General features: G+C 27.0%; 1 protein-coding gene across 1 annotated transcript in view; it reads left to right on the top strand.

The window, feature by feature from the left end:
• Positions 1–7,432: 7,432 nt before the first annotated feature.
• LOC132939809 (low-density lipoprotein receptor-related protein 1) overlaps positions 7,433–18,394 on the top strand; it is a 42,288-nt gene continuing 31,326 nt past the window's right edge. Inside the window, exons 1-17 of the mRNA XM_061007189.1 lie at positions 7,433–7,849; positions 11,795–11,920; positions 11,993–12,139; positions 13,027–13,155; positions 13,217–13,330; positions 13,392–13,517; positions 13,580–13,840; positions 13,912–14,074; positions 14,379–14,604; positions 14,678–14,852; positions 15,022–15,150; positions 15,365–15,779; positions 15,844–16,247; positions 16,356–16,646; positions 16,832–17,080; positions 17,773–17,906; positions 18,001–18,235. Coding sequence (XP_060863172.1) covers positions 7,765–7,849; positions 11,795–11,920; positions 11,993–12,139; positions 13,027–13,155; positions 13,217–13,330; positions 13,392–13,517; positions 13,580–13,840; positions 13,912–14,074; positions 14,379–14,604; positions 14,678–14,852; positions 15,022–15,150; positions 15,365–15,779; positions 15,844–16,247; positions 16,356–16,646; positions 16,832–17,080; positions 17,773–17,906; positions 18,001–18,235 — 3,409 coding nt within the window. The 5' untranslated portion in view covers positions 7,433–7,764. The remainder of the gene's footprint in view (positions 7,850–11,794; positions 11,921–11,992; positions 12,140–13,026; positions 13,156–13,216; positions 13,331–13,391; positions 13,518–13,579; positions 13,841–13,911; positions 14,075–14,378; positions 14,605–14,677; positions 14,853–15,021; positions 15,151–15,364; positions 15,780–15,843; positions 16,248–16,355; positions 16,647–16,831; positions 17,081–17,772; positions 17,907–18,000; positions 18,236–18,394) is intronic.

An 18,394-nucleotide genomic window follows, 5' to 3' on the forward strand; every position in this document is an offset into this window, starting at 1 on the left:
TATTACACACGAATATACGATTTATGTGTATTATTATACCTACACGGATACACGTATACGTACCTACATTGTCGTATTATATTATTGTATCCACATTAAATATGAAAATGAATTTATAAGATGAGCCTGCTTCTTTTTAAGACACATATTTTGCAGTCGTAATGAAGTAGGTACTATCTGTTGTACATACGTTTTAATTCATTTTTTTAATAATATGCCTTCTTTATAGTTAGTTTATACTGAGCACACCGGCGTGCATAATGTCATACATTTTAAAAAAAAGTTGTTAAGTGGATGTCACTCTGCTGTACAGTAGGTTACAAATGGGTCACTGTAATGGATGGTGTTAAATTTGAATTCAATAATATAATATCATTGTATAAGAAAAACGATTCTGAACGAAAACGGTCAGTCAGCCTATGATATTACTGAGTATATTTGATGATATTATTGTGAATAAAGTAATTTATATATTACCTATTTACGCGGAACCTTGTTTTAAATTTTCAATCCTTAGCTATAAAAGTTGAACATTTTATAAATTTTTAACTACAAAATAATTATTAAATTTGAAATTTGAAAAATTTGTCAAAATTTGAATTTAAAATGCTTATGAAAAATAATTGTGCCTTTGTATTTATAATATTTTTTAAGTGCTATTGTAATAATATATCAGAAGCCTTGCATTCAATTTTCAAAACTTTTTACCCAACGAATAAAATTGTATTGATATTTATAGAAAAAAAAACTAAAAAAATTGAAAACTGACCATGTCCGTAAACAGCCCAAAAAGAGTCAAAATATTTTTAAAACTGTATGGTGTATAGAAAATTAAAATATAAACATTCAGTAAAATTTTCATGTATTTACAGTTATTCGTTTTTGAATATCAATAAAATAACAAAACCGCTACATGAGAAATCAAGTGAATATCCAATCTTGTAAAAATATGAACTTTAAACGCTCATAAAAATTTAATTTAATTTGCGTGTAGACATTTTTTTTTTATAAAGGTAGACAAACTTATGAATAATCTTGTATTATATTTTCAAATCTTAGATTTAAAAAAAAAAATTTTTATGAATTCTCAACTCAAAATAATTTGCTAATTTTCGTGATTTTTCCGTATTATGTCAAGATTTGAACTTTAAATGCTTATGTAGTTATACAGTTCCGGCAGCGACGTCGATGCACAAAAAAAAAGATGAAATTGTAATAAATATTTAAATTAAACTCGTGAAAAATTAGGAATTTAAAGTATTTCATATAAATGAAAAGTATCATAAATAGGTAATATATACAATAAAATAAATGTCCAATGATCAATTGATAAATGCAACATAGTATCTATGTCCTAAAGGTTTTCACTACCTACCTATGGCTATAGCCCATATATTTAATTGTAATTTTAGGCACTACCGTTAAATTATCTACATGAATATAAATACCAAAATATTAATGATTTTTTCAATATTATTGTTTACACAGCCCATATAGGTATAAGATATAACCAGTCTATTAAACTGCCAATTAGTTGATCACCTAAATTCGCCGTTACTGCTAAGTGCTAATAACTAGTAATAGGGTAGTATTGCCATCACTACTTGTTGGGCTTACAACTATATATTCTATTACAATATGATTATAGTTTTATAATGCACATAGGGCATATGCAGGTACATAGCTGTATTGAAGAATATATTCATACAAATATACAATGGTAGCCGGTAAGTACATAAAATATAATGTAATAATACTTTAATTAAATAAAAATGTATTTGGTATTATTGACCAAATTAAACACTTCAAGTAGGACAAGTACCTATGTATACACTATACATACCTATAGGTACCCAACCTATTTATATAATTATTATTAGCGAAGTACCTATATAAGGCTATTAACTATAACACTTAATATTTTAAACCGCAATAAGCATGCAAATGATTATATTTTATTATAAGTTATACATATTATAAACAGCGCAGGGCTTGAATTTGAAAAAAAAGTTTATTAAAACTTTTGTGTGTTTTATTGTTGTGTATATGTGTTAATCGTTATTTATAGAACCAAAACTTTTTTTTGTTTCATAATTTTTTATTCAATCTATTTAAAAAAAAACAATATAAGAACAGTTGATACTAATATTAGTATATTACTAATTAATAAAAATAAAATAATATAAAAATGCAGATTTGACAGACTGCAGAGACCTCTCAGCGGAGGTACTACGCCATGAATACGATAATGAGATTAAAACATTTTCTATTTTTTTTTAATTTGACGGACGTTAACCTGCGTCTCCGTCTTACTAACGCTATAACATAGCAATTTTTACGTGAAGAAGAATCCGTTTTACTCTGCAGTTATTTTTAATATTAGGGAGAATTTACCTATTATCAAATTTAAAGGCAAACTTTTATCAGGGCACTATTAATTGCATCAATGTGAGCCCCGGAGGGCTTCGATCCTACAAAACTAAAAAAAGAGTGGGCTTGACGTACTTTTGGTGGGGATAAGGCCCGATAAGCCCCCTCAAGCCCCCCCTCCGATTTTCGCCAATGGTGGATACGGGATATAATTTATTTTATTTTATTTATTTTTATTACAAAACGGGTTGTAATAAAGTGGGCACAATAAAGTACAGAAAAATAAGTACATAATAATAATAGGAAAATAGTTTAATACTCAGAGTTTTCGTTAAGATAATAATAATTAGAAAAATATTGCTACGAAAGTACGAAACCTATATATAAAAGTAAAAAATAGATACATTTTATAAAATGGCTTGATGGCATTAATTATTTCATTTCGCTTTATAAAATGTTCAATGATAATCTATTTATATTTATATATTTAGGTTTGCAGTATTTTATTTGCTTATAAGGCTATAGATACCATAAATAAAACTTTATAGCAGATTAAAACAGTTTTAACAATTTATGGCTTATGCGAAACTATAATTCTTAAAAAAACTAGGTTTACGTATAGCCGTAGGTATGTTATGCAAATTCAGTGATAACAAGGCTGTAATAAACCTAAGTATATATATATAGTTATTGATGACAGGGCCGTCCTTAAAGGTGGGCGTGCAGGACTCAGGTCTCACTGTCTCAGCTAGGGTCTGCTGAGCATCGTGTTCGAAAAAAAATAATAGGAAAATTGGTTTCAAAACTTATATTATTATTTATTTTATAGTATTAAAAATGTTATGTTTCATAGAGAAATAAAGTAGCAATACTGCGATAGGCATGTGACATAGCCCCCCCCCCCCCCCCCCCATACATTTAATAATCCTGGCAACGCCACTGGCGATAGGTATTAGGTATTTAGGTATATATAATACTTGCAGAAAACACTATAGATAAAGCATTTTTTTGTCTTAATTTGCTTCTTGGAGATATAACTTTTAAGATTTCATATCATCTACGGCTATGCTTTTTTTTTGTGTAACTAATTCATACTACACTATTTTTTGTGTTTTTACTGAAAGATAGACTATTATTCTGAAGTTAATTTTGAATGAATTATTTTTGGTGTTTTGAATATTTTTGAGTGGGCTAAGCCCCCAATCACCGTAAATTAATATCTTATACATTATAAACTCCTAAACAGGAAATAACTTAGTACTCGAAGCAATGTATCTGCCCTATAACCTAGCCAGTCAAGAGCTGTAACTTTATGCTTAGAAGGGGTTATTTATTTTATTGTGGGGGTAAAGCTATTATTTTTCCCCCCAGGCCCCAGATATGACAACAGTAGAAATCTTTAAATCTTCTAAAATAAAGAATATTTAACACACATTTATAAGATAAAAATATTTTTTCATCAAATTATAATAAACCAGTAATATTATTTCATGAATTATAATTACCAACAGGATTATCATATCACATTTTTTTTTCAAACAAGTTATCAACTTTTTTAATGAACTCATAATATTTTCTTAATATTATTTAACAATATGGGAGCTACGATTGTTTTCTAAGCCATAAAACGAGTGTAAAAATAAACAATCAGTTTATGATTTCGATTTTGGTAGATTAATATTATTTTGCCCCTCCTAATTGTTTGTCCAGTTATTATCCAGACTCTTCGCATCTACATGGCAAAATGTTTCAAATTTTCAATACATTGTGTAGTTACACTATTGATTTTTAATTGTTTGATGAGTTCTAATAATGAAGTAGGTGTTACAGGAATTATTTCCCGACCTTCTCTATCTACATGGATTTTCTTATAGGTATCTACTATAGACATATCGTTGTGTAATAGCACTGAACTAAATTAGTTACAAAAAAAATAGTATTTAATTCAGTGTGTAATAGTTCTGTAGTTTCAATCAGTTTCAATCAGTTCACGACGAACAATTTTACTTGGTCGCTCCGAAATACATTAATTTGCCTTTCGTTTGCAATTATTACAAACTATTTGTATCCCGATTTTTCACAGTATTATGATTTTGAAATATTATATCTTCATTTCCTGTTAAAATGTTGGATATTTTAGAATTACTTTGAATAGTAGAAGTACATTGTCTTACCGTGCATCGCCAAGATATATCTCCGCTTGCCATTACTCGCTGATGTCTGTACTTAAAATTACTGTACACAATACACAATACACCTTTATTTGTGTAAATGGCATTTTAAGAATGCATTTTTGAAGACTTATAATTTTAATTTTAGTGAAAATCGGACACATAACGCACACGTGACACGATCGTAGCAGTCTATGCAGTATGCACTTGCACTACCTACTAATATGCAGTCGAGTCACCCCGATATCGCATAAATCGTATAGTAGGTTGTATAGTGTATACATCTTTATTTTTCTGGTGGCCAAGTCCACCCCCCCCCCCCCGTGCCGCACTCAGAAAATACAAATTTTGAATCTTCATTGATTGCCGTTTCAATTAAAAATGGTCTGGTGAACTTAAATTTTGGTGTTAGGCCTAACGCTATCGTATATTTTAATACCAACAAAATAATGTATGTGGGGTGTAAAATTGGATATGTGCTATCAATTAAGGAGGACTGTTATTTGCAATGTCCATTAATGAGATAATGAACAATTAATGATATACCCGTCACTTTATACGTGTAACGGCAGTATATTAGAATTAAATTGTATTCAAAAAGGTTTGTTATTGTGTGGTTCAACTTACTGGTAAATGACAAATGTATGGACAATGTTTAATGGTAATAATTAGAGCTTGGATGTTAATGACCAAAATGCCATTAAAATATGCATTTAAAAATTTCAAAATATGCTTAAATATGCATTTAAAAATTTAAAAATAGGCTAATATATGCCTTTAAATATATCAAAAATATACCTATTTTTCAACAAATATAGGCAAAAATGAAAAAATGCAAAAAAGGTGTTAATATTAATTCAAAATAAATTATGAACACTATTAAATGTATACTAAATATTATAGACGATTAGACTATTTTAAACAATTACAAAAAATGGGATAATAGTGATTCAGAATAAATTTTGTTTTAAATGATTTAAAAATAACTTCATTGCAAAATACATAAAAGAAATAAAATACTATAAATATAAATTATAATATTATATTATACATATATAATAAATTATAAATTATAAATATTAGGTAGTAAAAAGTGTTATGTTTATATTATATTTAAATATTTTAAATGCCACTAAATCTACAAATTAGCTATATATGCATCTATATGCTTAAAAATGTAAAATATGCAAAAATATGCAAAAAAAGTTTGTTTATTTCTAATATAGATTTGAAAAACCAAATTTATATCTCACTCCGATGTAATTCTGGCTGCGCGAAAAAAATATGCTAAGTCATAAACATCCGAGCTCTAGTAATAATGTAATTTAAATTTAAAAGCTTAATGCTCAATATTATGATTTTTTACTATTTCGATTGATTTACTTTTTATGGTAGAACCTATATTATGGTCTCAAGATTATGGAGCCTTACTATAATATAGATCTAAATATCTAATTAGAGACGTATAAAGTTATTTTAACGATCTAGAAAACTTTAATAATTAATGATGATCTTAATGCGAAGTCTTTTACAGAAAAAATCAAATCAAAATTAATGTTATTTATGTTTTATTGCATTTTTAAATTTTATTCGGTTCTGTATTTCATCGAATGACCCTTCAAACATATAATTTTACTCGTTTCCCAATGTTGTTCACTTGTAACCAAAATGTCAAGCTTATTTTGTAGAATAATGTAGGAGGATCGTTGCTGGGTTATTGCCGCCTGCCAGATAGTATAAACTTTACTCTCATAGTTGAATTGAATTAACTGTCTGTAATGTACCTTTTAAGATCAAGACACGTTTTTTAATGATTGTGTAGGGATTAGTGTTTTATTTTTTTTATATAATTTTCGAATATCATATTTTTACAATATTTACCTAACCTAACCTCGGTTTTATAACACTTAATCGATGCCTGGATTGACATTATAAGTAGGATACCCCATGCAATCATAATGATTTTGTAAAAATCATTATGATAAACTCCAACAGTGGTGTACTGGTGTATAGTTGTTGATATTTGTAAACTTGTATTTATATTTTATATTACAATAATTTCTATTATGGAATCATACTCATACTAGTTCAGAATAGTAAAATACTTTAAAATGTCTCATCATGTCATATTTTTTAATTAATATTTAATAATATAATCTCAATATAATAATAATAATTATTATTATTTATCCATCTTTAATCCTGTGAAACGTTATGTCTGAAAAATAAATATTTTTATTAAAATCCCTTGTAAGATATGAATAGGCAACAGAGTATTCAGGAATGCGGTTACCTACCTTATCAGAACTGAGTGAAGTGCTCAACAATTAGGTCTATAGATTATGATCACGATTCACGAACTACAATGTAGCACAGAATAGAATAATGTTGTAGTTCGTGGTTTCACGTCGGACATAGAATTAGCCACTGTGTTTTTATTTTTTTTTTCATAAGCATCAAGCACCTTACTATGGCTTAAATTATAGTATTTTCTTGTATTAAGTAGTTGTAGTATCGTACATCGTACAATGGCAATAATAACCGTACAAATACAATAGTTATCGTACACCTGGCAACGCTGATTGAGTAATCATATTAAAAAACCAAAAGAAACAATTCAAAATCATAGATAATATAAGAATTTAAATTCTTATATTATCTATGGTTCAAAATAAGCTTTATCAATATATTTCTAAAAATTAGGTTATAGTAAATTATTTTTGTGCACGTGAATGTAGTTAGGAACGGCTTACATATTACGATTATCAATGCTAACCCCCCCATCTGGTGGCGAAATAGTTTGGTGGGAAACCTCAAACCGATTAAAATATAACATATATATTATTATATTGGTAAATCACAATCTGTTCAGACGGTTCAGTGTTCTCAAATCACAACCAACGTCAGTCGGTGGCCGCCACTAAACATTCAAAATGGCGCAATAAACAAAAGGACAGGTCCCAGTTTGTTTGTCCGTAGTTTTTTTTGTCCGCTCACGAGTCTAGAGAGAAACTCCGTCCCATCTATAATAAATATTTACCATCATATTTTGTTCTGTTGGCCGTCGCCTGCCAATTGTCGAAATTGCAAGGTGGTGTTCGTTGACCTGACCTGAAGTTTTCGTATTGGCAAATGCAAAGTTCAAATTAAAAATAAATAACATGTTAGAATCGTAGTACCTATTATAGTTGTAGTTCCTATATTGTAGTACTTCGAATTCAAAATGATACAGCGGTTTTGTTTGTTGGGAATTTTGATTTTCTTCAACAAACCATCGGCAACAAGTACATTCGACGATTCCATCGATGGTAAGATTGTTTACTTACCCGAATAACCATTAATAGTTATATATTATGATATTTACTGACTATGATTCTTCATTAAATGTGTACTCTTTATTGTATGGGTGCCACAATTTATCAGACGATGCCTTAACCTAAGATCTAACTACCCAAGTATCATACTAGTAATATTAGCCGTACTTCATACACACATTTTTTGAAATCTTAGTAACGGTACCTACCTATACTTCAATTGGCAGTTAAACAATTATGCGTCTACAATAGGTACATAATATATCATTATTTATTTTATTTTAAATATTGTACGTATGACTTTCAGTCATATGAAAAAGTTAAAAAAAATTAGTTATTTACTACTACAATATTTATATATTCCTTCAAATTTGATTAAAAAATCTTACGCAGAATGTATAACATAACCGTATTGAATACCAAAAATTGTAAATATTTTTTTAAATAATTTAGGTGAATACAAAAAATAAAATTTACCAATTTCAAGTTACATTTTGTATTGAATTAATATTATCTCTAGTTGAATACCTGTGTAAAAATTGAGAATTCATACCTTATTTCTAGAGCCCGGAATTATAACATTTGCATATTTGTATTTAGTGTATGCACGTCTAGGGGGTTTTAAATGTCCACGGTTCATATCACACCAAATATAAACACCAAATTTTATATTGCATATTTTGCATATTTAGAAGATTATTGAATATTTGTTCTTAAATGCATATAACATGCATATTAATTGGGATTTTAATAAATTAGCTATTTTAATTTAAAATAAATATATTTTAGTAATTTTAAAGGAGAATAAAAATCGCTGACAGTGTCTCCTAGAAGAATTGTTAAAATATTGTCATTTTTGCTACATTTCATGAGATTGAACTACGTGTGTATAATATATAAATAACAATAAACCACATACACCTGCGTTTTGACATACTATGTTGTTACTTCGACGTGAGCAACAAATAAGGCAGTAACTTAATTTTACAACTTTTTTTTATTACTTTAATATTTACAGATAATTTTAGTTATTTTTATTTTGATTGTCTTTTTTAAAGTTTTCTGATAGTTATAGACATTATATTTTGATTTTTAAAGTATTACAATTTCAACTATTTAAATATTCTTTTGTTTCTGATAGAATAATGATAAACTCTAAAATTTCTTAAAAGGTTCAAGATTTTTGGTGATATTGTGTTAGGAAAATTATAAGTCATTACAAAATTACATTTCTAATTTCATACTCCAAATCATTATATTTTTCTCGATAATATTTTCCTAAGAATTTCAATGTATAAAAATCAAATTTTTATCAAGTAGTTATAACTTAAGTATTTAAAGTTTAGATGAATGGAGTGGAACCAGGGGTACCCGAAAAATGTTGTTCCTCTTAATTCCTATAGTTCATCTATGCTTAAAATACTTACAAGTTTAAAATTCTCGAAAAAATATTCTACTTCTGAATATGACATTGTAAACGTATGGTGTTCTGCAAAAAAGTACATTTAAATACTGGTAAATTATAATAATATGAAATACCTAACTAGAAAAAAAAATGGAATTGTTTTTTATCTCATTTTAAATTACCTAAAAAAAGTTTCCAAGCTAATTAAAGCTTACTTTAAAAATATTTCCTTTTATATAGGCGTAGGTGTATATATATATATTATATATATTATTATATATTTATATATATATACCTTGTTTAGTGGCATATCAAGGGGCATATCATTGTTAATATTTGTATGTTCTTAATTCAAGGTATTTTGATAAGGTTTAAGAGTAAATATTGTTTGAGTTGATTATGACCTTTGGATTTTTTAAATCGGTATATTGATTTGCATTCTGTGTTGCAGAATTTTCTACTTTTCAGGGTATATAAATGAGCATTTAGTATTTTTTGCTTTTTATAAAATCCATAATATACTTAACAATTGAGTATAATTAGGTATAGAGTATTGATGTATATGCACATTGATTTTGCTATCTTCATAAATTCACTAAAAAATAATTTATGTTAATGTACCTAGGTTGTTTTTTTAAAATGTAAACCAATAAATATAAGAGTGATATAAATATTGAAAATAAAGTGATAGAATGTACCTAGATATTTATCTGTATAGATTATCTTAATTTTTTGCTGTTGGCTGATCGTTGAAGACAATTCAGGCCTTTCAACTACCAGATTATTTTTTTTATGTATTGTATTATTAATAAATCTATATTGGTAAAAATGACTTAGGTTAATAAATATTCTGTTAATATATTATTTGAAAAAGAAAATGCTTAGTGATACGATAATGTTTAATGAATGTATCATTTTTTGCTTTCAATCAAAGGTTATCTTTATTTATTGATAAGATTAATTTTGATTTGTATGCTGAATAATTAACAAACAAAAATATATAAATAGTTATAATAAGTATATATTTAATTTTTTTTGTGACAATAAAAATTATTTACTTATTATTATTATTTATTTTTATTTTTACAAGTAATAAACAATCTGTATCAATTATATTAGACACAATAAGAAAATGTGATAAAAGTTAACAGGTCATGAGGTTTTGTTGAAAGAAGCGACCCATTGATAACACTTTCTGTTAGCTTGATAATTAATTAATTAATTAAATTTAAGAGATCACGACACTACTTACTTTAAGCGTTTATTATTATTTAGTTTGTTAGTATAATAGGTTTTGGTTTTTATCCTACTACAGTTTTAAAATAACATTATATTTTCATATATTTTCAAAAATTAAATAAAAAAAAATATATAGGTATTTGAAATAGGTATATTGAATAGATATTATTTTATAGGTGCTTAAAAGAAATTATCGAAATAATGAAACCTAAAAGTTATAAAAAGTAATAAAACTGTTATTGTGTAGATCAATGAACCACTATTCACTAATGTTGAATTAAATTGACTTGTGGTGTCAGGAAGCATCCAATTAATTTTACTTTATAAGGATATACTTGGCAGTTGGGAGAATTATATATATATAAATAAATCTGTTTCAATATCCAGTTCTTAAAATGTAAATAGGTACAATCTCTTATGTATATAGGTACTAGTTACTAGGAAAGCAAGAAATGTATTCCAATGCAAATTTTAAACAGTTTACTTTACTTGTAAATTATATATTTGTGTTTTATAATAAAATTTGTTTTTATGTTTTTTTTTAAACATGCAATCACAACTTATTACAGTTGTGACACTTTTGTTTAATTGTATTCAATAGTCATTAAATGCGTAATGCTTATTGAAATTAGTTGATAAAGTGCTTACACAAAAAAACTTAATAAATAACAAAACGTTAATCAATAAAATGTCTTGCTGTATTCAGAAATACCATATTATACATATCATGTACCTACTATAGTGTTATTATATATTCTAATAAATAAGTAAATAACAATTCTGTAACTGATCACTGGAACATGTATAACTCGATTATATAAATCATTTCTAAGAGCCTCAGACAATATAAAATTATTATTATATTAATGAATACATTGCATTTTGAAATGTTGATATTTTATAGGTATGCTCATCTGGGTATACATATTTAAATTATTGTAGGTACACCTAATATGATAATATTATTAGTTAATAAAAAATAGCATTCAGACTAAGCATACATATAAAGATTAAGCATATAAATTGAAAATATATCTGTGTGTTATCTGTGTATACCTGGAGTCTGGATATAATTTTTGGTGAAGAGGTTTTACACTTTAAGATTATTGAGCAAATATTATTAAAAAACAATCTACTTTATTAATAACAATTTTTTAATACCCCTATATACTGTCTACATCCCATTTGTATAAGTTCTCTCCTATTTATGTTTTGTTTATTCTAAACATATTTAATATTTATGAGTATATTATGATACCTAACTGATTTAAAATTGAATATTAATTGTCTTTTAGGAAAACCAATCAGCTCTTGTAATTCAAATCAATTTTTTTGTGGTTCTGGAGAATGTATACCTTTAAAATGGAAATGTGACTTTAATCCTGATTGTGCCGATGGTTCTGATGAATTTGATTCATGTGGTAAAATAATTAAAATATATTTTCTAACTTATTAAGATTAAATTTATAGATTTATATTGTTATATCTTTTAGGCCTTCCAACATGCAAGTATTCTCAGTTCCAATGTGCATTATCAAAAAAATGTATACCACGAGAATGGATATGTGATGGTGAACTTGACTGTGGTGCTTCTTTAAATTCTACAGAACAAGATGCATCTGATGAGGACTCATTACAATGTAATATTTTTATGATAATTGCTTGGAAGTTTATGACCTAAAAAACTTTAAAATATAATTCAGTCATTATTAATATTTATTTGTAATTTTCTTAAGTACAAATATTTTGTCAAATTAAGTTTTAATATTTTATTAAAATAATATGTTAAAACAATTTTTAGGTAAGAAATTATTGTCTTAGATTTCAAAAAAAAAAAAAAAAAATTAATCAATTTCCGTGCCTAATAATATTAATGATAATTAATAGTGATGGGCAACAATATTGATAATTCGACACACTACCAATATTGTGACAAATTTTCGATATCGATGTTATATCCTATATCGGGAATTATTGTAACAAGTTTTTTTTCTTATCTTCTATTAGCAATGTAAAGCAAATTTTTGAATTAATAAATATTAATTATTAAATTTAATAAGTAATAATTAATAACATCTTAATAGTTAATATTTCATATAATTTAAAAATATTTTTGATACAATATCGATATTAACTTACAATATCGTCAAAATCGGAACAATATCGATACACAAAATTATATTGTTGCCCATCACTAATAATTAATATACCTTCTATGTTTTTTAGAATTTTTTTGTGCTTTTATGTATTTAATATTATTCCATTAATAATGATATAGAAATTATTGAAAAATTTAAACTACAAACCCACCCATCTTGGTTATGGGAGGAAACTAATGAAGAAATAAACAGGAAGGTATTATTGAGTAGAATGTGTTCCGATTAAATATATCTGTCAGAGCCGAGGAAAGGATTAAGTTAGATTCTTGAATGGGAGAAGATCGCTAACCTATGAAAAACCATACTTTATGGTGGCCCTCCATGTATATAAAAGTTAGTTAGCTACATTATAAATATTTTTTATTTAGGTCAAAAACCTAGTAGTTGTCCTCCAAACATGGCAAGATGTGGAAATTCAACCCAGTGTAAATATATTGAATCTTTTTGTGATGGTACTACTCATTGTGAAAATAGTACTGATGAAGGAAGTTTTTGTGGTAAATTAATTATGTCATAAAGTTGTTGTCTTAATAATATCTACTATTTAACTAATTTCAGAAAATATGGTTCCATGCCACGGTTTAAATTGTGCACACGGATGTAAACCAACTGGAAAAGGTCCCGCTTGTTTTTGTCCTGAAGGAATGCAACCTCATAATAATGAATGTATAGGTAATAATGTTTCATCATTACTCATTAGTATTGATATTTTATCGTATAGTTTTTTTTTCAGATATGGATGAATGTGAGGTTTTAAATTATACTTGTGATCAAATATGTACTAATAAAAAAGGATCATTTAGTTGTAGTTGTGTTCCTGGTTATATTCAAACAAATTCAACATGTAAAGCTATTAATGGTAATTAAATACTTAATACTTTATCTTACATAGTTAATTAATCTTTGAAATTAATTTTACAGTTCCTGAAAATGAACACGCATCAATACTTGTTAGTACTTCTAAAGATATTCGAAGAATATACCTTAATGGAAGTTCTTATGCTGGCCAAAGATGTAATGTTCAAGCACTTTCTTTGACATTTGATCATAGAAACCATACAGTATGTTTTGTACATCAATACAATAAAACAAATGGAGCTAAATTGAGTTGTGCTAATATTGATAATCTTTCCGTGTCGGACATTTGGGATTTACCTCCACCTACATTTTTTCCATTATTAGGTTTGGATTTTAACTTTTTTTAAAAATATATTTATATAAGTTATAATAATTATTTAAATAATATTTTTTAGCGACTACTCATGTGGCATTAGATTGGGTATCAAGAAATTGGTATTATGTTGATGATGATCGAGATATGATCTATATGTGTACTTATAATATGAAATATTGTCAAATTTTAATTGATGTTAATTTAAATAAACCTAGAAGTATAGCTTTGGATCCAACCAAAGGGTATGTGTTTCTATTATTTTTAAATTAATTTTTATGTTATTATTAGTACTGAAATAGTATAGCATATTGATGGTGTAAAGTGGCCTTATTATGTATAATATTAATTCAGTAATAATACAAAAATAATAAATTGATACTGAATTTATTGAGCTTTAGTTAGAACTTGAGTACTTATAGAACTTGTTTCAATTACGTAAATTAGTTGGCTGTATATTATAAGTTTTGTTTCGATAATATTTGTATCAGTCATATTTATTCGTGTAACAGTTATACTCTGAAATATAGTATTCTTATATTTTTATAGATTTATGTTTTTTACAAAATGGGGACAATATCCTGCAATGGTAGAAAGAGCTCAACTTTCAGGTCTTGATAGAGTACCTTTGATAGATCACAAAATAGTTTATCCATATGGACTAACTGTAGATATTCCATCAGAACATATTTATTGGGTAGATACTTACTTAGATTTTGTCGAGAGAATCAATTATGATGGATCTAATCGGCGTACAATAAAAAAAGGATATCCTGTAAGTATTAAAAAATATATGTAAAATACAAAAATATTAAATACATGTTTATGTATATAAAATGTTTATTTAGGTTATAAATTTATATGACATATCTGTGTTTGAAAATCATATGTATGTAACATCTTGGAGATCACAAAGTGTTATAAAACTTAATAAATTTAACGGCAGTTATTATGAATCATTGATCACAAACTTAAGTCGGCCATTCACGATTCATGTATATCACAGACAAGAACAACCTGAAAGTATGTAATAGTTTTTTGAAAGTAATAATATTAGTATATTTAATATTACCATCTTAACATTATTTAAATATTAATAATTTTTAGTAACCAAGTTTTTGTTTCAAATATTAATTATTCCTTTTCATGAATAAATTTAATCAGTAGTATTATTTTGTTATGTTTTATTTAGTTAATCATCCTTGTATGATCAATAATGGAGGTTGTGACCATATTTGTGTTACTGCTTATAAAAATAAAGAAGCTATTGCTCAATGTTTATGTCAACCTGGTTACAGACTTACTTCTGGAAAATGCATTCGTTAGTATATTCTTATATTTAAAGTTATAACTTTTTTTATATATAATATTTAGCGAGATATTTAGTGTGGTTGAGTGAGAAAAGGTAGTAGTGTGATAAACATTGTCACCAGTTGAAAGCTCTGTACCAGCTATCTACGTGACTGTTGACAATCCAATCTAATAGTTGAAAAAAGAAAATAATTTTTTTAGTTTATAATGTTTAATCTGTTTAGCATCCAAATTGCCTGCATTTTTGATATTTGGAAAAAGTAATCCACCAATGATTAAAGGCATATCCATGATCTCAAAAATTCATAAACAACAAATTATTTTACCATTGGACGAAGGCAAAATACCTACAACTATTGATTATGATGTCAAAACACAATCAATATATTATTCAGGAGGAAAAAAAAATGCAATTGAACGAATGAGATTGAATGGAACAAAGAAAGAATTAGTAAAAATGTTACCAGAAATGAATTGTGAAGGTTTGGCTATTGACTGGACTGGTCGTAATTTATTCTGGACAGATGAAGGTTTGGGTACAGTTAATGTGTTTAAAATTGATGATCCAACTAAACAAAAAGTATTGATAACCAATAGAATTTATCATCCTAGATCAATTGTACTTGATCCTAAAAATGGGTATGTAAAATTGTCAATCTAATTTATTTATTTCAAATGTTTCATAAATGATAATTTTTTCAAGGTTTATGTACTGGGGAAATTGGCCTCGAGGCTCTACCAGCGCAGGTGGCCGTATTGAGAGAGCTTGGATGGATGGAAATAACCAAACAACCTTTGTTAATGTGGATGTTCAATGGCCAATGAGCTTAACCTTAGACTTTTTTACTAGAAAGTTGTACTGGTCAGATGTTTACAAGGATAGGATAGAATGTATTGATTTGGACGGTAGTAACAGAGAAATTATTAAACGATCAACTCCTTATCCATATGGAATTGCTATATATAATAATTTATTATTTTGGACTGAAACTGCTTCTACGGAAGTATTGATAAAAAGCTATAATTTAATAAACAAATCTCAAGAAACATTAGGAATTGAAAATCCTCCACTTTATACATTAAAAGTGTATAATAGTGAAGCTCAAGGTAAGAAATGTTGGATTATTCATTTATGTTTAAAATAATTGTTTAACTTGACTAATAATCCACATTTTTTGATAACGACTATTATTATTTTATTTTGTATGCTTTTAGTCAAAGCGTCTCCATATTGGTGTGAAAAATTAGATTTATGTCCTGGATTATGTATGTCTACTCCCAATGGACCAGTTTGTATGTGCAATGATGGTTATGTATTGAGAACAACTGATGATAAAAAAAAAGAATGCGTCAAGTCTAGTAATTATTCTACACCTAATGCCTGTGGAGCTAATGAATTTCAATGTATTAAAAATAAACAATGTATATCAAAGAAATATGTATGTGACGGAGACAATGATTGTGGAGATGGTTCTGACGAAGACACTTCAGAATATGGCCCTTGTGGTATACAATTTTGATTAAAAATCAGGGTTTGAAATCAATTATAAAAATCTTTAGTCTTTTGAAAATCAAAAATTATCCTAATATCAATAAGCGTAATTAAAATTAAAATCAAAAAAATGTTTTGATTTCAAACTCAGTTAAAAACTGTTTTATTTATTTTTATAATGTTATTGTAATGTGTATAGGAAAACATACTTGTCCTCAAGAAAACTTTGCATGTAGTGATAGTAATAAATGTATATCAAAATTCTGGGTGTGCGATGGTGATAATGATTGTGATGATAAATCTGATGAGAGTCCTGAATTATGTGAATCATGCTTAGCTTCACAATTTTCGTGTTCAGTTACTAAACGCTGTATTCCTCATTCCTGGGTTTGTGATGGCACATTTGATTGTGGGGAAGGAGACACATCAGACGAACATCAATATTGTGGTATGTTGTATATAATCAAAATTAAAAAAAATTAAAAAACTGTCTTTCGCTATGTTGTACATTTGTAAGACGGAGACAATGCATGCGGGTATTACGTCCTCTTAATATCTTATTGTTCATCAATTTTAAATACTTGGTAGCCTGGTAGGCATATTTATATAAGAGCATAATATGATATTATTTTCTGTTGAATATTTAGAACCATATATATTCTAACCCTAGGTTATTTTATGGTTTAAATGGATGTATTAGTTTAATATTCACAGAAAATTTAAACTAGTCGGGAGAATGAAAAGTGGCTGCTGGCAATATGATAGCAACCTTTTTTTCTTTGAGAAACATGGGTACTAAAAATTGTATATAACGTTCATTTTGTAATATGTATTAGGTAGTTATATCTGAATCCAATACTACAAAATGTGCGCTTTGTGAAACCATCACAGAAATTCACCACCAGAAGCGTGTGCATCAGCAACAACTTTTTATTCTCCCAACTATATTTAGTAGAATATGTCTTTAAAGTTTGAGTGTATTGGTCCCTAGTAGGCCCGCTGTATGAAACGTAAATAACTTATAATACTATATTAATATTATAAACAAATATTCTGTGTATATAAATATTTAATAATAGAAACCCAACTGCATAATATTAAATAATAATATATAATATTTTAATAAACAATATTTTTTAGAAACACACACATGTCAAGAATTTGAGTTTACATGTACAAATGGACATTGTGTATCTTATGAATATATTTGCAATGCAGAAGATAATTGTGGTGATGGTTCAGATGAAGAAAAATGTTCTGATTGTTTTGGTGAAGTAAGATAAATTATTTTGTATTGTATTTTAAATTAATTAGATTTTTAATCTTATTTTCTTTAATACTATTTGTGTTATTTACATTTTACATTAGTTTCTTTGTACAAAAAACAATACATGCATACCTTTAAAAAAAAAATGTGATGGAGTTATTGATTGTGATGGAGCAACAGATGAATTCAATTGTAGTAGTGGATTGAACCATACTAACTATTTCTGCTCAAATGATGAGTTTTTATGTTTAAATACCACTGGTTTTTGTATTGATAAACATTATGTTTGCGACGGATTACCTGATTGTCCTAATGGTAGTGATGAAAATAATTGCAGTAAGTTAAAAACATTAAGTATAAATGCTATTAATGCTCAATTTTATCTTAATAATTTGAATAAAGTTTAAACTATGCCCGTTTTTAAAAGAGAACATACCGCTTTTGCGAATGTCGAATGATTTGATTGGTGCGTCGAGAATCACATGATCTCGCTAA

Source organism: Metopolophium dirhodum, chromosome 2 (assembly GCF_019925205.1).
Source record: "Metopolophium dirhodum isolate CAU chromosome 2, ASM1992520v1, whole genome shotgun sequence".
In the NCBI taxonomy this organism is placed as follows: Eukaryota; Metazoa; Arthropoda; class Insecta; order Hemiptera; family Aphididae; genus Metopolophium; species Metopolophium dirhodum.